Raw genomic sequence first — 27,056 nt, 5'->3', positions numbered from 1 at the left:
TTGTCCATTTGTAGACAATTAGTAGAACTTGTTTAAACATTTAGCAACATCATGGAGACAATAAGGTGTTATTAGGCTACTAATCACATGTTAGCAATTTAAAACATCCTGTAATTCCTTACGTATACAATATATCTTGGTTCCAGGACTAGTTCTGAACTTACTTTGCAAGACTACTTCTTTTAGAAGAACATACTTATGACTTGTTCAGAATAGTTCACTTGGACTGCTCCCTCATATGGTAAAATGCAGGCACAAAAGCATTTTAAAGAAATATTAAACCCCACAATGGCAACACACCTAGTTCACTGACTCAGAGTCTGGGAGCAAATAGCAGCTGTTGTGGTTCATTATCCTGTTGCCTGTCAGGTGTGAAAGTTCAACCTGAGTTCAGCTAACAGTGATGTCCTGGCCTGATCTGGAAATCAGTAAGTAGACTTAGACATTTGGGGAGCTGTAGCCACCACTTAGAACTTACAATTATACTGTGTATAGATGTATTTTGTAAAGTTCAAATCACACACCAAGGGCTTTTCTTGTATGGTAGAAAATACAGGTGCTGCAAATAACAAAGATTCTAATGAAAAGCACTTATTGCTGTACCACATGCTGGCAGCCCAAGACTGAGTTGAGATACCTTAACTGACATTCTCTTCAATTATTTATTTAGGAACTATTCCTCCCCTCCTCTTCCAGTGGCCTTCAAAAATATTCTACGGAATGATCAATCTTTTTTTAAGAAATCTTTTCTTAATGGTATACTTTAATGAGATTATATACTAACAAACATAAACGCTCAAAATGAAGGAATTGTCCAGGAAGCAGCTTGTGAAAGTAAAAATTTTTATTTCTGATTGATTTCTCAATGTATAGTTCAATATAATGCCAGTTTTTAATGGCAAAAATTTGGTTCCACTGAAAGTCCATAATGCTACAGAGAGCTACTACTTTTCCCAGGGAGTAAGTAAACAGCTGGAAAGAGAAAGCACAACTTTCTAGCAGCATGGCAACTTAAACCATAGACCTTGCAGGTCTGCAACTCTGACATGGAAAGTGGCACAGACATTCATTAGCTGGTGACGGAAGTGGGAAGTGGGGAACACAATGTAGACACTCAAGGGAGCACTAATGGAAAGACAACAAACAAACCAGATATATCTATGAGGGTTTTAAAGGATAACTATAGAAAAGGGAACCAAATATTTTACTCAAATGCTTTTTAGAGCCTTTCTGTAGAGATACAAATATATATATATTTTTATCCAAAAATATGTTTTATACAGATAAATGCTTCTCAATTAAAGATGGGACCAAAGCTATAGGTATGACATAAAGCACTGTCTTTTGTAAGACTCTCCACCTGAATTTGCAATTTCCTTAAAGTTAGTGCATTAGTTTTCCAAATAGAATTACCTGACATCTTTTATAGATATAAATCAAGTAGGCATTATTTTTTTAAAAGGGTTTGCAGGCTACACAATATTTTTCTAAGATGCTATGCATATCAAACTTATGACAAGCCCCATTAAGAATCATTATTAATAAACATATCAAAAAGGGCTCTTCATAGTAAACATTTTCTGATTGCCCATTTACAAGTGTTGAAAATGCACAAGAAAGATTTACTTCACAAGCACTTTTATGTTAATAAGATATTCTGATTCAATACATATGGCAATAAATCTTCACATGTTGTAACCATTACTATGTTCTCTTTAGATGAGGAGGTAACACTCACAACCACTACATACAAAATAAAGCACACAATTATTTTGGTGATTTTATAAATCCTCTTTTCCAGGTGCAAAGGCTACAAAAATTCCTAAAAATTAGAGAACACTGAAAACATATTAAAGTTTGACATCTGATTTTATAGTTATTTTCATTTTACCCTGAAAGATAACTTAAAAAAAAAAACCTGACCCTGCTGAAGCAGGTCACCTTGCTAATATTAAAAAAAAAAAAAAAGAAAAAAACAATTGGTGAGAGCAAGAGATTTTATCACTTGTATGTGGGGTTTTGCAAAGAGGTGTCTCCCCAAGACATTAGAAAAATGTTCAAAGATAAAAAAACAAAAATAAAATATGTGGTGGTCCCTAAACTATTCTGAAGGCAGGTAGCTTAGTCTAAGCTACAATAGTTTTTCCACTCATAGTAATCATGCTCCCCTAAAATGCCCTTTAAATGCATGAACAGTACAATAGCAAGAATCAAAGAGCACAAACTGTATTTTGAAGAACAGAAAAAAAAATCTCTAGTGCTGATAGATAAAAAGCAGATTTCTTTGGGGACATCAATCAGTTAACTTGTAATTCATTATGAAGATTTCTCTTTTCTATTACGAGGAGAATCTGCTCCATTTGATGTTACTGTTCCATTTACACCATTTTCTAAAAAGAAAAAAAATCAGTGTTAACCTTTTGTAAGTAAATCAAAGTAGTGATATGTATATACAAAGATACAATTAGATAGGAAAATTTAAAGTCCAATATATATACTCATGTCAAACTTATTTACTAGTGACTAATGTGTGTGTGTGTGTGTGTGTGTTAGTATTAGGGTTTGGACATGAGGGCCCAGCATTTGCTCAGCTTTGTGCTCATAACTAATGTGCTACCAGTAAAGCCATGCCTCCAGTAAGGCATTTGCTTGTTAAGTGGAGATAGGCTCTTAAACTTTCCCACCTGGACTAGTATGTAATTCTGATCCTACAGGTCTCAGCCTCCTAGGTAGCTAGGATTACAGGTGTCTAGCTAGTGATTAATCTTCACTAAATCTGGTATCATGCTGAACACAATAAATTGAAAACAGCAAATAAAAAGGAAGTAACTACTATTGTTAACAGAAAAAAGTGACAGGATGCAAAACTCTCTGGAACTGGGGCTGAAGTAGTAGAGCACCTCCTAGCAAGAATGGGCCATCAATTCAATCCCCCAGTACAAGAAATGGAACTAAACAAAAGTGACAACAATTGAAAAACAGCACTCACGAGTAGTGCTTGTGGTGGAAATAAAGAACCTTTTCACATCTCATAGCAAAGTCCTCTGACAAATTACAACATATAAAAAGTTCTTGCTTAGGATAACTGCTATGTTTAAAAATGTATCATGCATGGCACCTCCTTCTTTAAGCTATAGTACCTGACTTCTGATTAACCCTTCCAAAAATATCTAAAAGGTTTTTTTTTGCCAGTCCTGGGGCTTGGACTCAGGGCCTGAGCACTGTCCTTGACTTCTTTTTGCTCAAGGTTAGCACTCTACCACTTGAGCCACGGTGCCACTTCTGGCCCTTTTCTGTATATGTGGTGCTGGGGAATTGAACCCAGGGCATCATGTACACGAGGCAAGCACTCTTGCCACTAGACCATATCCCCAGCCCTATTTATTAAAAGTTTAATAATGGAAAAAACAAAAACAGAACTGAGACTGATTACATAAACTATGTGAATTCTGGACCACCTGAAGATGTAAGAAATCTCAATTTGTAGAGTGGAAATAACAAAAGACAATTAAAATAAGAAAGAAACAGAAAGGAGAACTTTACTACAGAAATTAACACTTGAATCTTAGAACTGGACTATAGATGAATTTTTACTAAACAAAGTAGCAGATTTATACATCAGAAGAGATCGATGAACTGAAGAAAATACTCAGATTACTAAATTCTTGACAGAAAAAAAGATTCTTATTAGGAACAGGGTCAGGGGGTTTAACATTTATAGAATTGGAGTCATAGAAGGACAAAAAGGGGAGGGGGGGGGTTGAAGCAGTGTTGGGAAGTAATAGTTAAGAAAATTTCTAAAAATAGTAAGAAGCCAAGGCTCCAAAAGCTCCACCCAACAGGACAGACACGGAAGAGTCATAGCCAGAAAAGTCATGGAATATTGATACACTATGATGCTGTATACTACTAGTATAGATGGTGACCAGAATGGATGAAAACAATGAAATCCGATTATATGCTAGTAAGAATACAATTTTTATATAAAAAAGAAAGATTTTTAGTGAAAACTATAGGAAAGATATGCCATAAAAAATATTTCACCAAAAGAAAGCTGGTATGGCTATAATACATTCAAACTCCACATCTGATCAAGAGAAAAGTATTTTTTAACATGAAGACAGAGTATTCCTAGGTTTTGATATACCTACTAATAAAATGTCTTCAAAGTATGTGAAGTAAAAATTCACAAAATACCAAAGACAAACAGTCCACTTTAAATTCACAATGTGAGATTTTAACATAAAATATGCAGTCATGGTCAGAACAAGCAGAATTCTTTCGACTCAATTAGTGAAGACAAAATACTGAGTACAATTAATAACTGTAATCTTGTACAAAGCAAAAACACAAGTGCACACCTCCTGAGTACGAAAGAAGCACCCAAATTGGGCACAGGCTAAATGGAAATCAAAGTCTCAATGTCTATGGGATGGAAACCATTTGCAGGATATTCTTTTATCACAGTGGAATTAAGTAAGAAATCAACAGCACAAGAGAAGCAGAAAATGACCAAATATTTGTAAATTAAACAAACTTAAAAAAAGTCATAGTTCAACGAAGAAATCACATTTGGGATTATAAAACATTTTGACCTGAATAAAGTTACAGGGCAATGGAGATCTGTGAACCAGAATCAAGCTGCAAGAACAAGTTTGCCTTTGTTGGTCATGACTCACAGGGAGATGCACATCAATGATTTCAGGGATCTGAAGACTGATCTCAACAAAACAGCAACAAAATCCAACAAAAGGGGGGATAAAACAGAAATCAATGATACCAAAAAGATACTACTAAGAAACTCCAATGTGTTTGCTTGCTTGCTTGCTTCCTTCCTTCCCTCCTTCCTTCCCTCCCTCCCTCCCTCCCTCCCTCCTTCCTTCCTTCTTTCTTTTCCTCCCCTTCCCATTCCCCTCCCCCTCCTCCTCCTCCTCCTTCTTCTTCTTGTTATTGCTTGGAATAGAAGCCATGGTTTCACATAGGCTAGGCAGGTGCACTACCACTGTGGACCTTTACCACAGTCCTCAAATGCTGGTTTTTCCAAAGAAGCCAATTACTAACATAAGGAAACAAAAAAGAGAAATCACTGCTGATCTATTGGCATTAAGATAACAAAAGGCTATGAATAATTTTCTGCCAACAAATTTGCACACATATACAAAATTCCTTGGAAAACAGCGTACTAAAGGAGAGACAACAAGAAAGGGGTTAATCTGTAATTAACCTCTTCTAGACCTGTTCTCCACTGGCCAATTCTTTTGAACATTTAGAATCATGTTGATACTGAACCAAGGACAAATGTGCCCAATGCTTTTTTTTTATAAGACTAATGTAACTTTCATAGTAAAACCAGCCACAGGTATTATACAGAAAGACTAATTACAGAAGCACAGATGGAAAAGTCCTATCAAATACTTAAAAACTTACTCAGCAAAAGAGATGTATTAACATTATCAACTTGGGTATATGCCACGATAAAATTTGTTTTACATTAAGAGAATAAGGAGAAACTATACAAATAACCAGACAGAGAATAAATAGACAGAGAAGCATTTTGTAAAATCCCATATCCAGTCATAACTTGTAACAAATGGAGCACAGAGGAGAATTCCATTACAGAACCAAAAAGCATCTACAAAATGTTCTTTATTTCTCAGTTGGGAATCGCTCCTAGGGTCTTGGGCATGCTAGACCAGCATTCTGCCAATAAGCAACATCTCCAGCCCCAAATACCTGAAAAAGCAGAAGTGGCGCTGTGTCAAATGGTACAGCACTAGCCTTGAGAGGCACAGGGACAGTGCCTAGGCCCAGAGTTCAAGCCCGAGGAACAGCATGAAAAAAAAAAAGAATATATCAAGTAGGAAAGTTTCTTAATACAAGGATGGTATCAAAGAAAAGCAATGTCATTTCTATATAACCAAGTTAAAACTATAAAAGACAGCACATGTAACTCAGGCATGTGACTCACTCCTGTAAACCCTAGCTAATCAGGAGGCTGAGCTGGAGAGGTTTACAGTTTGAGGAAAGCTGGATAAAGTTTGTGAGACTCCATCTCAAACAATAAAAATTATAGCATTAAGAGTGGGCTCAAGTGGTAGAGCACGTGGCTAGCAAACTCAAGGCTCAAAGTTCAAATCTCTATACCTCCAGAAAGAAAAACAAATCTGACCATAGTGGCAGTGCTTCAGCTATGCAAGAAGCATAAACATAAGAACTGTGGTTGAAGTGGGCAGGAGTAGAAAGGGGGATCCTATTTGTAAAAGTAAACAAAGCAAAACAAGGATGCAGACGTGCCTCAAGTATGGCATCTGCCTAGCAAAAGAGAGGCCCTAAATTTAAATTCCAGTAGCCCAAACAAAAAAAGCACATATGGTGACTTTAAAAATACCTGGGAATAAATCTAATGAAATATACATGAGATCCTTATATAGAAACTTAGAAAATACTGCTTTCAAGAACTCTTTCAAAGAAAAGGAGGAAACATTTTTCAACTCATTGACAAGTGACTTGCAAAAATACTGTTAAAAAAATCCAAGTAAACAACAACCAAAAGAGCCTCTTAAAACAAGAAGAAAATAGTTACCAATATTCTTTAAGGAGAAAGGCACAAAAATCCTCCACAATTACCAAACCAGATCAAGTAACATAAAGAAAGGACTACGGTAAACCATGACCATAGTGGGATTTATCTGAGAAATGTGGCTTAAGCTCTGAAAAGCAAGAAATATAACCTACAATATCAACCAAAAAAAAAAAAAAAGGACAAAAAGCACCTCATTATAATATATACAGAAGAAAAAGTCCAAGGCAGGGCTGGGGATATAGCCTAGTGGCAAGAGTGCCTGCCTCGGATACACGAGGCCCTAGATTCGATTCCCCAGCACCACATATACAGAAAATGGCCAGAAGCGGCGCTGTGGCTCAAGTGGCAGAGTGCTAGCCTTGAGCAGGAAGAAGCCAGGGACAGTGCTCAGGCCCTGAGTCCAAGGCCCAGGACTGGCCAAAAAAAAAAAAAAAAAAAAAGAAAAAGTCCAAGGCAATTGACAAAATTGAATACTTTCATAACCAAAACACAAACAGAGCTAGGTACAGAGCATGCCCAGCACGACATAGATGCTCCTGAGTCTAAGAAAAATAAAACAAAGAAAAGCAACAATACCCAAAGTAGAAACTGTCAACATGCATGGATGAGTGTGCGTGCATGCACCCCGCCCACTGAGGCATAGAAGAAAAGCCCCATTTTGATCAAACCCATTGCTAACATCATCCTTAATGGTGAGACCAGACACTTACCTCCCAAAGATAAGGAACAAGACAAGGGTGCCTCTAAATCAGAATGATCTGGCAAGAAAATGAGCTGGAAAGCATCCAGAATGCATGGGAAGTAAAACTACTTTTATTTACAGATGATTCTTGTAGATAGGGAGTCAAAAGGAATCCACACTAAACACTTAGAATAAACCCAACCGGTTGTAGATTACAGATCAATGCACAAAGATTAAAGTATTTCTATTCATTGGCAATGAATAAACTAAAAGTGAAATCAGGAAGATGATTCTATTTTATAATAGCATCAGATTAAGGAAGAAAAAGACAATCATGTTTTTACTCCTCAAGGCAATCTACAGATAAAAAGGTAATTCCTATCAAAACTCCAGATGGCTTTTTGGTAGAAAATGAAAAGCTGATCTTAAAATTCATACAGAGCTGTAGGAGACTCAGAATAAACAAATCTGAAAAAAAGGAACAAAACTGGATGGCTCACATCTGCTGATTTTAATTTTTTTTAAAGGGCTAAATATTTAAGCCACAAGCAACCAAGGTTACATGATGCTTTTCTAAATACATGAAGCTGTATTTGAGTCCACAACTAAACTTTCTAATATATACAGTTTCTAATTTTAATTTTTAACTTTTTGTGCTGGGGCTTGAGCTGAGGGACTAGGCACTGTCCTTTAGTTTTATCTGCTCAAGGTTAGCCCTCTACCACTTGAGCCACAGTTCTACTTCTTAAATGGTGCAGGGACAACTGGGTGTCAACCTGTAAAACAATGCATACAAACATGGTACAGGCTCCTTGGAAAACACTGTGGCAAGTTCCCCAATGTGACCCAACCACTGCGCTGCTAGGTATATACCCAAGGGAATTTAAGTAGGTGTGCAAACTAAAATCTGTGCATGAAGGTTAGTATTATTCTTTTTTTTTTCTTTCTCCCCAGTCCTGTGGCTTGAACTCAGGGCCTAAGCACTGTCGTTGGCTCCATTTTGCTCAAGGCTAGCACTCTGCCAACTTGAGCCACAGCGCCCACTTCTGGCTTTTTCAGTGTATGTGGCACTGAGGAATCAAACCTAGGGCTTCATGTATACTAGGCAAGCACTCTTGCCAGTAGGCCATATTCCTAGCCCCTAGTATTATTCTTAACTGTCAAATTGTGAAAACACCATTTGGCTTAATATTTATTTCATACTGTGATGACTGACAATGGGGATCATGCTAAAATGGTCCTTTTGGCTACACATGCTTTCTTGGAGGAAGTGTCTAGTTAATAGTTTGGCCTGTTTTTATTAGATTGTGTTTTTAAACTTTAAAATGTATTCTAAACAACATCCTACATCAGATATTTGCTTAGCAAACAGTTTTATTTGTGTCTTATGTTTAATTTTCTAACGAGTACCTCTTGAAGAGTTAGTCTTTAAATAATGATGGTCATAGGACTTATATAGTGGTTATGTACTATTTAAGAAATCTTTGCTAGCCTTAACAACACAAGACTTTTTCAGTGTTTTTTCCTAACATTTTAGCAAACTTAATTTTCACAATCAGTTGTATGACTTATTGTTAAGATATTAAGCAGGGCTGGGGATATAGCCTAGTGGCAAGAGTGCCTGCCTCGGATACACGAGGCCCTAGGTTCGATTCCCCAGCACCACATATACAGAAAACGGCCAGAAGCGGCGCTGTGGCTCAAGTGGCCGAGTGCTAGCCTTGAGCGGGAAGAAGCCAGGGACAGTGCTCAGGCCCTGAGTCCAAGGCCCAGGACTGGCCAAAAAAAAAAGAAAAAAAAGATATTAAGCAAGGAAATACTTTTCTTTAGAGAAGAATACTCAAGTATTTATTATTAACAGTATTTCCTTTTCTTTTCTGAATTTTCCCTGTGCTCTTATAAGCCAATTAGATGTACATTTGATGGCTGATTCCATGGCTCTTTTCCCCATTTGTCTCTATGCTTGTTTCTCTATTTCTGCTCTATAATTCCCATGTAAACTAAAAAATACTATGCTAAGTAAATGAAGTCAGTCACAAAGGCCCTGCATATTGTATTGTTCCACTGATATAAAGTGTCCAGAGAAAATCCAATCCAGAGACAGAAAATAAATGAATGGGCAAGTGCAGTGGAGGAGAAGGAGCGCAGCTGTGGTATTTTTCTGGGAAGCAATAAAAATTTTCTGGAATATAGCTATTAAAAACACTACTAAAATAAAAAGTGAATGAAGTCAAATAGCATATTCCCAAACTGAAGTACTCAACTATGTCTATACTAATCTCTAGATGTGAAGTACTGTCCATCTAGTATTTCAGTAAGTTTGTGTGTGGAGATAGAGGAAGCGCAAAGGTCCGAAACTGGAGGACAAACACCAGCAAATCAGAGTTGGTACATTGTTAAAACAGGAACTCCCTGTGTTACAATCCCAAGTAAAACATTGAAAGTACTCATCAGAATATCAGTGTGTTTTCAACCACAAGGCAGAGGAGAAGAGGCTGAAAGACAAAAGCAAACGATCAGAAGTTTGGGGATAAAAGGCAGATGAGAAGATGGGGTTGAAGAATTTTTAAAAATTTGAGTGGATAAGAATAGAGGTGGGGGCTGGGGATATGGCCTAGTGGCAAGAGTGCTTGCCTCACATACATGAAGCCCTGGGTTCAATTCTCCAGCACCACATATATAGAAACGGCCAGAGATGGCGCTGTGGCTCAAGTGGCAGAGAGCTAGCCTTGAGCAAAAAGAAGCCAGGGACAGTGCTCAGGCCCTGAGTCCAAGCCCAGGACTGGAAAAAAAAAGAATAGAGATGAACTTGCTTAAAACTAACTGTACACATCTATGAAATTTTCACACAAACCCCCTTGTACTATCAATAAATCCTAAAAATATGAATGTGAACAACATCAAAGATCATACTCTAGCTTAGCTATTCACTAAAATGCCCAATGCCCATATATGTTGGTCTACAATGGCTCAATGTAATTAATCATGGAAGACTTGTGAATAAGTAACACAGTGAGTAGGTTATGAGAGACATAATGGATTCCCCTTACCCAAGAAATCACCTTTGGAACAGAAAAAGATGATTTTGTCTTTAACCCTGTTAAAGAGTATAAAATAAAGTTTTCTTTGTAAGATTAGAAAATAAAGGCTGATTGTAGTGGTGCACAACTGTAATCCCTGATACTTGGGAGGCTGCGATAAGAGGATCCGAGGTAAAAATGTGAGCAAGACCTTATCTCTCCAAAAAGCAGGGATGGTGGTACTGCTACGTAGAAAGTAGAGATAAGAGGATCAAGGTTATCTGGCCCTGGGCAAAACCACAAAACTATAGCTGAAAAATAACTAAAGCAAAAAGACTGGAGGTAGGATTCCAGTGGTATAGTGCTTGCCTAGCAACTGAAGGTCCTGAGTTCAATTGCCAGTGTTGCCAAGGAAGGAAAGGAGGGAATGAGAGAAGGAGAAAGGCAGGGGAAGTAGAGCAGGAAAGAGAGAGGGAGGGAAGATTTGAAAATAACTAAGACCCCATAACCAGTTTAAATGTTCTGTTTTACTTCAAGTTGAGGCTCTGGTTACCAACCTGTTCCTTTTCTGGAAGACCTGCCTTTGGTTACTATTGGTTTCTTCTTCACAGGTGGTGCCTGGAAAGTCGAGTGCTCCCTCCACCTCCGAAGCTGAAAGTTAATGAACTTCCACATCATGAACGCTTGAGTAATACAAATGGATGCCAAAACAGCAATTCTGAGAATCACAAGGGATTAAAAAAAAAAAATCAAGAAGGTATGGAAATGACATCAAATACATCCTGCTTTGACAGCAGTAATCCAATGCCAAAAATTTTACTTGGTAAAGATCATGTTAACAACCATTCCACTAATAATTTAATCTAGAAGTTAAATAGATATCTTAGTATTTCCATCCAGAAACAAAACTGCAACCCTTATGTGTCCAAACCCCATGTATCCCCTTACTTTAAGGTAACTGATGTTCTGTTACCTGTACTTTACTGTCACATATCAAGCAGTAGTACAGAGCCAACATGTTAACTATACCTGACAGCCAGTACATTGAAGTTTCCAGTACTGAAATCCAGCTTCTGATTCTCTGCTCTTGCAAGGCCAAACCCAACAGTGAGTACTGAAAGAATTAAGGTCAGAAGTCTTCCCAAAACAAAAAGAACTGCCCAGAGGGAAAATCTGTAAGAAAAAGGTGGTCAGTCAAATTCATAAACTCACCAAGCAAGAAAGATTCTACAAATGCTTCTTAGAACAATTCTGAAAAATGCTGGACAAAAGAAAAGTCAGGCTGTAAAGGCTTTTAATGCTTTTTGTAAGTCAAATTTCCATGAGACCCCTAGCTTTGTTTTTTTTTAAGACTTTACCCTATTTGTAAATTATAGCTTTATGTTTATTTTCAGCTAGATTTTCCTATCAATTTTTTTAAGGATCTTTAAGGCTATATTAGGTATTCTTTTACCTTCTGAAAGTAGTCTTTTTCACTTTTTTTTTTCAAAAAGAAAAACATGCAAAAAACAAAGCAGGAAAAGTTATGGATAGAGGGGGCTGGGGATATGGCCTAGTGGCAAGAGTGCTTGCCTTGTATACTTGAGGCCCTGGGTTCGATTCCTCAGCACCACATATACAGAAAATGGCCAGAAGGGGCGCTGTGGCTCAAGTGGCAGAGTGCTAGCCTTGAGCAAAAAGAAGCCAGGGGCAGTGCTCAGGCCCTGAGTTCACGGCCTAGGACTGGCCAAAAAAAAAAAAAAGTTATGGATTGAAAAGTAAACCCAAAAGCCTTGAAAACTTGCCAGTCTCTCCAGCTGAGAAACACTATACTTCAGAGATTAAAAGAGCAGGTCTGAGTATTGCTAGTTTACTATTATTTAAAGCTGCTATACTAACATCTTTAAAAAGTAATATAGTTGCCAAAGGTATGGGTTTTGACAGTCTAGGAAATGACTCCCAACACCAGCTACACATTAACAAGAATGGTTAATAACTTACCCTTTCTGATACTTTTCATCACTGAAATAAAACAGGCGGGAAATGTGGAAAAGAAATTCAACAAAATAATGCAGCACCAGAAGAACAAGTCCTAGGTGATTCAAGCTGTTGAAAGAGCAAATTTAAAATGGAAAGAGGATCAATGAAGACACATGAACCCACTATCTGCCCCATTTCCTAACACACCCAGTCACAATCCCAACTCACTTCAAAAGATAAGCTCCAGCAATGTGAAAGAGGTAAAGGCCAATGTAGACAAGCTGACGAGGAATATCTTCCTGCAAAAGGAAAATATACTACAGGTTAAAATGTGCTTACTCCCTTGTGTTCAAGAGCAGTACCATAGGGTGGAGTATATGGTAAAGAAGCAAGAACTGCCAGGCCTGCTTGGCTCATGACTGTAACCTTAGCTACTCAGGAGGTTGAGATGAGGATCGACTCCGAATGCACCCTTACTTCTCATTCCCACTTAGGTACATGGCTTCAGCAAGTCTTTTTTAGGGGCTATCAGCTATCTCATGCATAAAATGTGAAAACTTCAGTTTGCTTCAGTGAGATGAATTCATCCCTTCCTGATTTTTTAAAAATGTCAGTCACAGGGCTGGAACTTAGGGCCTGGGTGCTGTCATGAGCTTTTTGGCTCAAGATTAGTGTTCTACCACTTTGATCCACAGCTCTGCTTCCAGTTTTCTTGTGGTTAGTAGGGGAGAAAAATGCTGGGCTGGCTTTGAACTGTGATCCTCAGATCTCAGCCTCCTGAGTAGCTAGGTTTACAGAGGTGAGCCACCCATCCTGGCTCCAAGGTTTGAGTGATTGGTTGATTATTTTATTTTTGCTGGTCCTGGGACTTGACCTCAGGGCTTGGGCTCTGTCCCTGAGCCTCTCTGTGCTCAAGACCAGCACTTTACCACTTGAGCCACAGTGCCACTTATGGCTTCTTCTGAGTAGTTTTTTTTTTTTAATTGGAGATAAGATTCTCACAGAGTTTCCTGCCTGGGCTGGCTTTGAATTGCGATTCTCAGATCTCAATTCCTGAGTTGCTAGGATTACAGGCATGAGGCACGAGTGCCTAGCTGGTTTTATTCTTTAATAATAAACATTTATTACATAATACAATAATAAGAGCCACAGCTACATGATGGTGATTTGATAGCCAAAGTTAAACTCTGTTCCCTTAGGATAGTCACATCATTAACATTTGAGTTTTAGTTCCATCATTGTTAACTGTTGAAACTCAAAGCTAAAATTCTACCTTCTTCTTATGTGACCACTTAGTTATAGATCACCCACTCTACAATATCTATACCCAGGTCTCTATACTTTAGTTTTTCCTTTTGATGTCTCCTACAGTCCTCAATTGACTATTTCTAGTTTTCACAAGTGTCTTTTAAAGTAAATAAAACTTACTAGTGGCTCATCAATTTAGGAATCACATCAGCATTTCTTAAAATAGGAAATAAAATACAACATCAGAGTGTGTAATGCATTGTATGACAGTATCTTATTCTAGATTGTATACATTCATGCATAGAATTATGAGGAAGAGGTTATCTTTATCCTGGCTTGTAGAACACAGGCAGTGATAAATAAGCTAAATAAGTACCCCTGTCAAGCTTCTACTTGCTTCTTTTCCCCTTGGATTAGAATACTCTGTGTGTGTGTGTATATACACATGCGTATATATATATCTTTTCTCTATAGATCATCCATATATAGCTATATAATCCATAAGCATATTTGTTGGGGATTCAGTTTCAGCCATGAAGGGGGAAGGGCACAGAGCCCCCAAGACGCTGCCCTTCCCCGCCAGCTCTGGGGTAGTGTGGGAGGAAGTTCCTCCCACCTTCTGGCCTCAACCGGAAGAGAAGCCCCCTGCCCTTGGGAGGCTAACATGTGCGTGCCACCATGATGGGGTTGTCCCGCCCACACGTGCGTGCCACCATGATGGGGTTGTCCCGCCCACAAAGGAAGTTTCGTGATGTCACTTGATGGACATGGTCCTTAGCCTATAACTGGCCCTTTGGCCAGACCCCTTTCTTTCCCGCCATTGCCTCTATATAAATGCCTTTCCCTATTAAAGTTTTTGAGACGCATCCCACCACCGCAGCGTGTCCCTGATGCCTTCCTTTTCACCCCCGCTCCTGGTAACATGTGAGGGGACTGGGGGGAGGGGAGGCTTCAGCAACCTTTCCTCAACTTGGCGCATGTCCATGTGAGTACGCCTTTGGCCTTCCGCCGGCAGAGGGCAAGGCCGAGTACTCTTTCATAGATTTCAGGGTTCACCATTCTCCCCCTGAGATCGGGGAGAAGGGGATCGTTCAGATCCCGACACATATTAATGTATATATTATAATATATGCACTATAATATAACATATAATAACATATAATATTATATACAATATATAACATATTATATAATATATACAATATATATTATATATGTATTATATAATATATACAATATATAATATTATATAATATACATGTTATATATTATAGACAGATGATCTTCATAGGATTGTCTTACATTAATGGCTTGGATAGCATTATTCAGGTAGTACAGATACTAATCAAAATGATTGGCATGGTAGGCTATGTTTCTCTGGAACTTTATGAAGCCATCTTGGCCTCTAGTGCAGCTAGCTAGGCACAGGCCGTGCTGGTCCACCATGTCTCCCTCTGCATTTCAGCAAAGACTACTTCACCAAATCTGAGAGACAGCAGAGGACTTACAAATCCAGGTTTGGGCTGAGAACTCTGGTAAACATGGCACAAAGTTCAAATGTCAGGACAGTAACAGAGGATCTGAGTGGATCTACAAACAGCATTTTATTTTGGGACTCTCTGAAAATTTCCTAAGATAATACCAAGTTTACAGGGGTTCTTCTATTTCTGAAAATAAGTGGTACAGTACCTAAAATCTTCTTTCCATTTACATGTACCAGTGAAACATTTCCCTTTGTAAAAGGAAAGAGACAAACATATGGAGATGGTATGCTAAGGTTCAACCAACAAAGGAACTTCTTTCTTCTTTTTTTATGATAATTTCAAAAAAAGTTCTTTGATATTGTGCATCAGATGTACTAGGAATATTAAGCTACCACTATGGGCATGACACATGCCTGGGTTTTCCAAACTATAGTTTATCATTGATGGTGTACAAAATCATTTTAGATACTATACAGTGAAACACCTATTTAATGTTATAACTTTACAAAAACTACTAAGTTATTCATATATCTCAATCAGTAAAATGTCCTGAGCATGATTACACAGAACAAGGATAGAATGAAAAGCATGCATTAAAAGTATGTGAAGATGGCGAAACAAGACACTGTCATACAAATGACCAAAGATGGGAATCGCTGCAACATTCCTTCAGATCTATGAGTCAATATTCCTAATCTCCAGTGAGAACAAAGACCAAAGAAACCCTTGATTCTTATTGGAGAAGTTTTGTAGGTTTTGTTTTTGGTGCTGGTCCTGGGACTTAAACTTGAGACCTGGGTGCAATCTCTGAGATTTTTGTTGTTGTTGTTGTTAAAGGGTAGCACTCTACCACTTGAGCTACAGCTTCACGTCTGGTTTTCTGGTAGTTAATTGGAGATACGCATCTCATGAACTTTCCTGTGTTGAACCGTAATCATAAGTCTTAGCCTTCTGAGTAGCTAGGATTATAGGTGTGACACCTGGCAGCTTTTTAGGTCTTTGAACTGCTGACTGAATTCATTTCATTACATAAAACCTTATAAGTCAAAGCAAAACACCAACCACTGAAAAACTATTTTATATAAATGTCACTTATTAGGAAGATTGAATCAATTATTTTAGTGAAATCTACATTTCTGGTCAATTAGTTCATCTCTCTGCACAATGGGGATAAAAAGCTGTCACAATAACAACAATACCAAACCAAATAAAATGAGGGATAGATATGAGTGTAATACTACAAGGAGTAGTGGGATTGTGGTTAACAGGAGAACAAATACCCTAGAAAAAGGCATACTCAAATGGTTAAGAAAATACAACAGTACAGAGATGGTTTTTTAAATGATATATAGGTAGCTTTTAGCATTGCTGTTGTAGGGCAAAGTACTTCAACATTCTGGCATTAAAGCCCATTCAGGCTTGGTAGTCACATGATTGAGACTGACAACAAAAACCTTGTCTAGTACCACAGACTGGAGCTTACAAGTTTAATGCAGAGTGTAGGAATCAGGAGGGAACTAAGGAGGCTGGGTGAAATTTGGCCTTCTCAGAGGGAGTTTATGAAACCAGTTCATTAGTCACACTACAGATTTAAATCAACGAGTCAGGAAGCTGTCCAAGGATGGCTCATCAGTACTCTACCAAGAAGCTACTTTGGCTTCTCAACACATTTCCTATGCCATTCTATGATTTTGTTATATTAACATGTTCCTAGAAGTCAAAATGAGTGATATAAGATTAATGATTTTTAAAATACTTGCAGGGAAATGTGTGTGTGTGTACACACACATCTATACATTTATATAAAATTAGTTAGCTATTAGAAAAGTGTTTCTAATTCTATTTTCCTTTCTTCCTTTTTTTGGTGCTGGCACTAGGTCTGGAACTCAGAGCCTAAAGTTCTCCGTTTTCTTGCTTATGACTGGCACTCTACCACTTCTGCCATGCCTCTGGCTTTTTGTTGGTTAATAGGAGATACAGTCTCTTGAACTTTAGTTCCCAGGCTGGCTTCAAACCACAATTCTTCAGGTTTTAGCCTCCTGAGTAGCTAGGATTACAACTGATAGCCACTGGTGCCTGGCTAAAGTTCTTATACACTCTTAATGTTTAGTAGTTTATACGTGGACAGAATAATGAAATAACTCAAAATTCAGAAAATTTTGTTTTTCATGGCATATGGAGTAAGTACAGTACACTTAAATCATAAATCCTAAAATTATAAATAACTTTAAGTGGTATTTTCAGCTATCTCAACATCTTTTCATTAAAAAGGGTAATTTTAGAATTCCACTTTGATAAGAAAATACATTTCTTGACTGTACTGCACTAACAAACTTCACTTAAACTATCACATATATTCTCAAATAAAAGACAAAGATTTTCCTTCAAGTCCCAAATGGAGCCATCCTGTACTTACATTTTGAATTAGAAATAAAACGTCTGATTATCTTATGAATTTCCTAAAAGTTTATAAGTTAAGTTGGCTGAAATTATTATTACCATTACTATTATCTGAGACAGTCAGTGTCTCTTCGTCTACTGCTCAGGCTGGTATAAAAACTCTGGGCTCAAGCAATCCTCCTCGCTCAGCTTCCTGAGTAACTGGGACCACAAGATATGTGCTATGTGCCTGGCTAAAAAAAAATGGTATTTTGAATCTTCTCATGGACAAATGAGAAACTGTTTCAGGCTGAAGTGTACATAATATATGTGGTTTAAATTTTCTTTTTAAAAGAAACGAAGGTATTTGTGAGTAGTACTTCTCAAACTGCTCCTAACAGCATTCCTTTCCTCTCTTCCCTTCCTTTCTTTTCTATAGACTGGTTCAAAACAATCACTGTACAAGTTTCTTCCAGCAAAGAGTTCTTCCAAAATAATTTTCATAGAGTAAATTTTAAGAAACAGCTTAACACATATGCAGCTGTTGCTTGCAAATTATGTTAATTACTTGAAACAGTTACTTTCAACTGTCACATGTAGGTATTAAAAATAGTTTCAGTTAAGTTCTAAGTTATGCAAATTATTCTATAAAAATTAGATTGCATTTCTGGAGAAATGCCATCTGGCAGGAATTGGTAAGAGAAAAAGCTTCAAGAACTAAAATGAACAATTACTTTGAAATGTTCCCTTATTACATACCAGGATAAAAAAACCCAACCAAGAGGAGTGGATTAATAATGAAACCTAGAAGTATAATGTCCACAGGTACACAAATAGCTGAAGAAAACCCAAAATATTTGGGCCATGGTACTAAGATACCAAGAAACTTTGATCAGTAGCACAGTGTAACTAAACTTTGCACAGCCCCAGACATAGTCTACAAATCTGTCTAGGCTATGCTTGGTGGCACATGCCTCTAATTCCAACATTTGGAGGTGAGGCAAGAGGATCATGAGTTCAAGGTTAGCTTATGCTATACAGCAAGTTCTAAGACAGACTGAGCTATACAGCAAGATGCTATCAACAAACAAAAACTTCTATCCAAATTGGTAGGTAATTTAGCCATGTATTTTAATGGGCACTTAAAATGGCTTATGTGGCCAAGAAAGTGTTTGTTTTTTCTTAGTTTCATTTTATTAGTTTACATATGGCTAGTGGCTGCCATTTTGGACAGTACAGTTTCCATGAGGCACATAAGAAGCTCACTAAACATGGAAGGGCTACTGGCAACTGTAAGCCTAGTAATTTTATCTGAATATAGTTTCAAGTCAAACATTTTAAATACATAAGGATATTCATTCTAATCTTTACAGTCAACTTCACTGAAAAAACAATGTATAAAAGAAATCAACATTAAATAAATTAAATGAGCGTGTGCCAGGTGCTGGCGTCTCGTGCCTGTAATCCTAGCTACTCAGGAAGAGGCTGAGATCTGATCACAATGTGAAGCCAACCCGGACAGGAAAGTCCATTAGACTCTATCTCCATTTAATCACCAAAAAGCTGGAAGCAGAGCTGTGGCTCAAGTAGTAGAGTGCTAGCCTTGAGCACAAAAGTTGAGAGACAGCATCCAGGCCTAGAGTTCAAGTCCCAAGACAGCATACACATAAGACGTGCGTGTGTGTGCACGTGCACACACATACACAAGAACTAGTGTGCTAAACTATACAGCTTCGAACTTTATGCTGTTTTCTAACCTAGCAGAAAACATCAATAAAAACAAGACTCAGAACACAAAAACAATCAAGGGCCTATAACATGAATTACCTATTTGCAATATGAATGGAAAACAAGCGTCTTTGGCTCTTGGAAATACGGAATAACCTGGTCACTACACAGGCTGTCATACTTCTACTTAGAAGCCTTCTCAAAGTAAGAAAGAAGGTTAAAGAGAGGTAACATTTTGAAAGTGAACAAATGTAAATATACATACATCTGACAAGGAATCAAACAAATCCCTCTCTCTCAATAACTCACCCATAATAGTTATTAATAAGTAACAAAACTTTCTTCGGTAGCCCCACCTACTTCCCTTCAACTGACATACTCTGAAGTCAGTTCCATACAGCTTGTCCCATGTGGACATCACCACCGCAGGCATGCAAGTGCTCAGCTAACTTATTAAAGGGAAAAGCACTGATGTGCTGGGATTCTGTCACTAGACAATGTCAGCATGGATGAAGCAGGAGGAAAGCAGGAAGGAGGAGAGGCCACGGAAGAGGCAACGCACGGGGAGAGATCCTAGGAGACAAACTAAGCAGTTTGACTTTAGTTGAAAGTAGGAAGGAGGGAAGGAATATAGATTTCACGGGAAAGAAGTTAAATAAAGAAAAGAAAGTTGACTTTTGTGATACCACAGAAGCCCACTCCAGAAAGTGGGAAAAATTAGAAAAGAGGATACTGCAGCACTCCAGGAGTTTACATATTGCTTAAACAAACATCTTTCCCACATGCTAAAAAGGGAATGTTCCACCCTTTTCAGGAAAGGCTTCACTGGTGAATATTTAACCATGGTTTACTTTTTGTTGCCAACATTGAATTTTTCCTGGGAATTACACAACTGCTAGCTGTGATCTGACAAATCCTTGTTTGTCTTATTTGTGAAATAAATAGCTTAAAATATCAACATGATAACTTACATTTAAAACTTTTGATTAAATTTTAATTTCCTTTAAGTTACCACTAATATAAATTAAAAATGAGCCATTAGTAGGTCAAATGAAAAATTCCTCCACTAAGTTTAAAGTTTTCTTTTTTTCTTTAAGAAATACTGAAGGGGGGCTGGGGATATGGCCTAGTGGCAAGAGTGCTTGCCTCGTATACATGAAGCCCTGGGTTCGATTCCCCAGCACCACATATATACAAAACAGCCAGAAGTGGCGCTGTGGCTCAAGTGGCAGAGTGCTAGCCTTGAGCAAAAGAAAGCTAGGGACAGTGCTCAGGCCCTGAGTCCAAGGCCCAGGACTGGCAAAAAAAAAAAGAAATACTGAAGGGGAAATGGAGCTATGGTGCAAAGTGGCAGAGTACTAGCCTTGAGCAAAAGAGCTCAGGGACAGCACCTAGGCCCTGAGTTCAAGCCCCACAACTGACAAAAAGAAAAAGAAGAAAAAAAGAAGAAGAATCTTAGTCTTTGCAGAAAAAGGAAGATGAAAGAATGATGGAGGAATAGTTGAGAGTGAATTCACAAAAAGAAGAAAAAAAATGACAAGACAATTTTTACATGTATAAAAATACCAACTTACTTTTTTGGTTTTCTGGAAGTAGAGTTCGGGGAAAGCATGCAGCCAGTAAGCCAACTGGGAGATGTAGAAAAACTTCATTTGAAATCTGTACAACAGAAGCAAAAAGTATCTTAAAACATATTATTTTTAAAAGAATAAAGTAAATGAACACTGGAAATCAGGACACCAGCAGTTATCTTTGTGCTATCATTTCAGACAGCAACTCCTCAGCAGCCATGATCCTCTAGGGCCCAAGCAGAGCTCTACCCATCAGCCACTGCAGCAAAATACCAGGCAGATAGCATCTGAAGGCAGTGGCTACTTCACAAGCTGTCTGAGAGAAGCCAGAGCCTCTTATCTGTGAGTGAATTAATACTGATTAATAGGTCATGGTAGCAACTAGAAACACAAAGAACCAATCAACCCACAGATCTGTAAGATTTCATCAAAAGGCAAACAACGAGAAAAAAAAAACGCTGGCCAAGTATCACAATAAAAAACACTATTTTGTATAATTAATATAGGCCAGAAAGAAAAGGATCAGCACAAAGCAAAGGTTCAGACATTAATTATCACTGGAATCTGAGACAATTCCTAAGTCAAATATCCTGTTTTCTTCTATAGGGGAAGTATTGGTTGGAACATGGAAAAAACACTGGAATAAGACAAGAGTAAGGCACAGGAGGGTCTCCCATGAGATCAGTCCACAACAATTGTCTCCTCTTTACATTATTTCCTTCTGACCCTTCTGTTTCCACTTTTTCCTCCCTTCCTTTCCCTCTTCCGCAGAAGTCTAAAATGACATACACAAAGCCATCAAATAAACTCATTTCTGAGGAAATAGTTCCACGTAAAGTCTAATTTTTATAACTCCATTTTGTAAAAGCTCACTGAGTATAATTTTTTAAAGTCAGAAAGATGACACAGTTGATATTATTGCTAGACTTATAAACAAAGATATATAGTCATATTATTCTTGTCTTTCTTCAAGTCTTTTTCTCCAATTCTCACATCACAATGTATTTACTGAGGATTAGAGGTGGTACTTAGTGAGATGGCAGATGACAAGCACCTACAATCTACCCCGCAAAGTAAAGGGTCCAAAATTGAAAGGAGAGTTCTCACCACTATTAAAGTAGTCTTGGGCAATATAAGACTTACATAGATAGAACAGTCAGGACCATAAGTAGAATCCATACAAAATATAAACCAATATAAACAAAATAGCAATGAAAATGAATATGGAATTAGGGGTAGTAGACAAGAGGAAAGTTAGAAGAAATGACTAACTTATCTAAACATCTTCATAACCACTGAGCTCCTGAAAGCACTACATAGAAACCTTATAATACCTAAATGCAAGCAGCCAAATAGTTGAACCAAATTAAAAAAGGAATGCGAAGAGATGGGGAGTAGGGACGATGAAAAATATGAAGAAGATAGAGCCATTAAGAACAAGGATAAAGATGAATAAAGAGAAAACAAGGAGTATCAAATTACATATTAAATAAAATTGATTGTTAAAATCATTTGTCTTAGAGACTGTCAAGACAATTTCACCTATTTTATATATTTGCCTAAATTTCTAATGAGAATAGTAATAATGAATCTGCTTGTGATATGATCAGTTTTTAATAAAGAAAAGGCCTATTAAAAATGACTTACGTCATCAAGCTATGAGGATAAGCCCGCCACAAAATAGTTGGATCTGAGATGTAGTTTTCCTGAGAAAGAAGAGATAGTAACCTTTAAGTATCATGCAAACATTTAGTTCCTCAGATTACATTTGAAACATCATATGAAAGTCTTCTTAATTGTTTTTATTACCACTTTAATTGCTTATTTGAATTGATTATGTATTTAAGAATAAAACAAACTTCCCCCACAACTTCATAACAGGACATTTTCCTAAAGAACTGTGTAAGTTTTCAGAAAAAGGTATACAAAGGTATACAGCAGATTGTAAACTGAAATTTACATATATATATATATATATATATGGATCATAAAAACGGCAAAGCAAAACGGAGTGAGTGTACACTGTTTGAAAAGTTGATTTTAATCTCATCCCTGACATTAAGTGGAAATTTCAGTTAGTCATTTTTAATAGGACAATTTAAAAATTATGTGCCTAATAAAATCAAAAGTGTGGAAACCATAAAGTAGTATACAAATATAAGATTATTTTCAGAGATTAAAGTTGATACTGCCTTCTCTCTCATCACTAGAGTGAGACAACCCAAGATTTTGATTGTTTTCCCTGAAAAGTTATACATTTTAAGTTGTTTGGAAAACAATTGGACTGTTTTTAAAGGATGGAGTGACAGGAAACATTATAGTTCATGTGACCTAGACTCTCATTAACGTTTCTTTTGCTACTATAGTGATACCTGCAAATGACCATAAGATATAAAAACTAATCCCTAGAATGATTATAATACAAATGTACAAGGTCCCCACATCCCCCCATCCCCCCACCCACCCCCACCCTGGGGCTTGACCTCAGGGTCTGAGCACTGTCCCTGGCTTCTTTTGTTCAAGGCTAGCACTCTACCACTTGAGCCACAGCATCACTTCTCGCTTTTTCTATTATGTGGTGCTGAGGAATCGAACCCTGGGCTTCATGTATACACTCTACCACTAGACCACATTCCTAGCCCCTACAAGGCCTTTTGAAACTGAACTGACTTTTTTTTCTGTATAAAAAAAAACTGCCAGAGACATTGATGACTAGCATGCTTAATTTATACTGTCACTTTAATAGAGTTTCTGATCTTAGAGAAAAAGGAGAACAATACTAAGAATGACATACTTACAGAGATTAAAATGAATGTGCCCCAAACACAAGCAAAAAGGTAGAATGCACTAAGCTGACCAGATTCGTTGAACTTGCTGTGCTTCGTTTTGGAGAAGTGCATTCGTCTGTTAATTTTCTAAAAATAAAAACAGTTGTTAGTAATTAAAAGTAAGTTATAATGTATTTAATATATGACTATCATAGCGCGGACAGCTAGAACTTTACAAAATAGAGATTTCTAAGATTGAATACTTACATCCAACACATATTCTTGAATTATGGCATGAATAATTATCGCCACTAGCATGTAGAAGAAAACTGTAGCCAAATCTTTGATACCATAGTAATAAAGGGATGCTGATTCAGTAGCTTGTTCCTCTGAAGGCCAAAAAGGACACACATACACAAAAATATACATAAGATTATAAAAACAGCACTAAATACAACATAGTTATAGAAACAAACAAAAGACTAGCCCAGCTTGTTGTTGTTGTTTTTAAAAAAAGGCCTCTAGAAACATCACAGATAATTTGCTCCTAGGCATCTCAGGTCTTAGGGGGCTATAAAAACAGAGGAGAATGCTATCTAAAAACCCAAAGCTACAGAAATTTCTTACAAAGACTAGACACATGTTAGTAACTCCATCAAAGACCAAAAATAACCCAGGGGAGGGGACCCCACTCACTAACCTGGCATGATCTCAGGGCATAGATCAGACTGACAGAGTGACCCTTGACCTCTTAGCTTGTCTTTTCAGGAACTTTTGAAACTTCCTACTCTGAAATGAGATACTACCTCATTTTCATTTTGGTAGAAAGACTGACTTGATTTTTAGCAGGCTTAGTCTTGATTTAGCAATAGAGGCAGGGACCAGTACTACTCAAAAAACTATTTTTTTTTTTTTTTTGCCAGTCCTGGAGCTTGAACTCAGAGCCTGGCACTGTCCCTGAACTTCTTTTGCTCAAGGCTAGCTAGCATTCTACCACTTGAGTACAGTGCCACTTCCAGCCTTTTCTGTTTATGTGATATTGAGGAATTGAACCTAGGGCTTCATGCATGCTAGGTAAGCACTCTACCACTAAGCTACATTCCCAGCCCATACTCAAAATTTTTAATGCTTGCAATTGCTTTCAAGACAAGTCATCAAATCGTGAGGTGCTGATACTTGTTCTCAAGCTTTATGTGTACAGTCTATTTAGGCAAGATAGAATTCTCTGGAAAAATTAAATGTCAAAACAACATTGTAGTTTTATGCTATCTGATATCTGAGTGATTAAATGAAGAATTTACACAATTATATATAACTGAACCAAAATCCCATTCAATGATTATGTATCTCATAACTGCTTGAATGTATTCACATTTAATTAACCAAGTATCTCAATCTCTCACTCACACTAGTTAATTATACTACTATATTCAACTACAGCTAACTTCCTAGAACAACTTGATTCTCACACTGCAAATTTAGAAATAAAACTTTCTGAGATTAAAAACCTAAAGTATAGTTTGGAGGTAACTATCCAGTAATTCCTAAAGTTTACTGACATTCTCTCTAATCAAAATGATTGCTAAGAGGTAGAACACAATAAAAAAGCAAACAAAATAATTATGTATTATAATAAAGACTAGTTTAGATACAAAATATAACTTATATAGATCAGAAAAACTGAAACACTACACTGTGCCCATAAAAGCCTCAACTGAATAAGGACACTGAACAAGTTTAATATATCGATTGTTAAAGGTTCTCTTATAAATCATTGGAAAAAGAATTCATAAGGTTCTTTAGTGGAATTTCATGGCCACTCACACACATAAAAAAGACAATAAACATTAAACACACAAAATGGGTTCTGATACAATGTGTAGGACAAAATCAACCCAAATCAACCATCAGAATTTATATAACAAAACCGTCAAAATAATGAGTCTAATCATGGGCTATGAGGATTAATGCAGAATTAAATGTTTGTGAATACTTCCAAGTTTATTCAACTGAACTATTTAAATAAATAGGAAATTCTTAATGAACACTACCTACCTGTTGCAGGGAGAGTAACATTATACTGAAGAGTAACAAAAATGATAGATGCTTTTGCTGTTATCTAGAAAGAAAGGGAAAAAAAAGTTGAGTTTATGACCCTCTTCAAAGAAATAGACCAGGTATAAAAACATAGATTCAGTTCCCAAATCTAAGAACTGAATTATGGTAGACACTCCCAGAGGTGCAATGGAGTTCCTCAAGTCTTGGGTTGAGTGTGGGAGTTATGATAATTCACCCAAGTATTCTGCAATTTAAATGAGACTATGTAATTCACCCCCAACTTTAAGTGACACCTTCTTGCAGTTACAGTAAACAATGATTTCACAAATGATTCTCTACCACAGAACTCTGTAAGAAACACAAAGCTCCTATCAACAGAGTTTTTAAATGTAATTTAATAAAAGCACACATAGCATAAGAAAAACATATCAAATGTAGCACCTAAGTATTAATCTCCCAAACAGCTGGCATGGCTAAATGTTTAAGTGTCTGACTATTAGTAAAAGGAAAATGGTCAGCATAGAAAGTAGAATAGCTTAGAATGGATAAACAGGGGTAGATACTGCTGGTGCCTCATACCTATAATTCTAGCTACTCTGGAGCTGAGATCAGAGGATTGAGGTTTGAAGCCAGCTTGGGCAGGAAAATATAGGAGACACTGATCCCCAACAAACAACTCAAAAAAAAAAAAAAAAAGCTGGAAGGAGCACTGTGGCTCAAGTGGTAGCCTTGAACAAAAACCTGAGTTCAAGCATCAGGACAAGCACAAAAACAAAAAATACCCAAGGAAACAAAATAAAACCAGCCTCCAAGCTCAGGTGTGGCAAAAGGACAGGGAAATAAAACTGCTGCAACACCATCATCAAGTCAGTGTCAACAGAACGCAAAGTGAGAAGACAGGACAAACAATGAACTTCCTTTCCTGAGGTAAGAAATGAAGCTTGTTCTGGAAATACTTCTCAGGAAGGTGTGGGAGCTGTTCCCAACATGATGCTGGCAAACCAAAGTCTTCCCTGCCCCAGAGAAGCAGCAGAGGGTGAAGAGGGCAGTACAGGTAGAACAAGGTAAAGCAGCAGTAAATATGGTGACAATTGTAGCACGTACGTCATTAGGGAAGGCAGCAGAAAAGTCCAGAAATAATTGAGTGCTTTGAAAGTACCTTGTTGACTTGAGTAGTTCAGGTTTTATTTTCACACGACTGGAGGATGTTAAGGAAATACATATTTATACTTTTTAGAAAGAGTGCTGACTATAGCCTAAGTAGGCTCTCAAGCCCCCTCAAATCCTCTGTACCCCACAACTACAATAATCTTCTAGCTGTTTCATCATGTTCCCTACCCCACCTGTCTTTTTAGGATCATGTAGCCTGTGCTCCATTAACAACTCCATGTGTGACTCCTCAATGCCTCCACAACCTCACCTTCATTTCCTCTTACTCTTGGGGCCCAGGCTGTCCTTCCACCACAAAATCCTGGCATTGTTAAGAAGAGTCTTGTTTAGATCTCCATTCAATCACTTCAAGGAAGCCTTTCTGGTCTTCTTAGAGTAGGACATTTTTTTTGTCAGGTTCCCTGAG

At 37.4% G+C, this 27,056-nt stretch overlaps 1 protein-coding gene across 1 annotated transcript in view; it reads right to left on the bottom strand.

The window, feature by feature from the left end:
• Nucleotides 1-829: 829 nt before the first annotated feature.
• Tram1 (translocation associated membrane protein 1) overlaps nucleotides 830-27,056 on the bottom strand; it is a 35,750-nt gene continuing 9,523 nt past the window's right edge. The window contains exons 2-11 of the mRNA XM_048358505.1: nucleotides 25,478-25,541; nucleotides 23,690-23,811; nucleotides 23,453-23,569; nucleotides 22,302-22,360; nucleotides 20,658-20,742; nucleotides 12,473-12,543; nucleotides 12,266-12,370; nucleotides 11,315-11,458; nucleotides 10,843-11,003; nucleotides 830-2,390 (exon numbers count right to left, since the gene is read on the bottom strand). Coding sequence (XP_048214462.1) covers nucleotides 2,317-2,390; nucleotides 10,843-11,003; nucleotides 11,315-11,458; nucleotides 12,266-12,370; nucleotides 12,473-12,543; nucleotides 20,658-20,742; nucleotides 22,302-22,360; nucleotides 23,453-23,569; nucleotides 23,690-23,811; nucleotides 25,478-25,541 — 1,002 coding nt within the window. The 3' untranslated portion in view covers nucleotides 830-2,316. The remainder of the gene's footprint in view (nucleotides 2,391-10,842; nucleotides 11,004-11,314; nucleotides 11,459-12,265; nucleotides 12,371-12,472; nucleotides 12,544-20,657; nucleotides 20,743-22,301; nucleotides 22,361-23,452; nucleotides 23,570-23,689; nucleotides 23,812-25,477; nucleotides 25,542-27,056) is intronic.

The sequence above is a fragment of the Perognathus longimembris genome, chromosome 12 (genome assembly GCF_023159225.1).
Source record: "Perognathus longimembris pacificus isolate PPM17 chromosome 12, ASM2315922v1, whole genome shotgun sequence".
NCBI classification, from domain to species: Eukaryota; Metazoa; Chordata; class Mammalia; order Rodentia; family Heteromyidae; genus Perognathus; species Perognathus longimembris.
The sequence above is the reverse complement of the archived record's forward strand: the minus strand, read 5'-3'. Positions and strand labels throughout refer to the sequence as shown.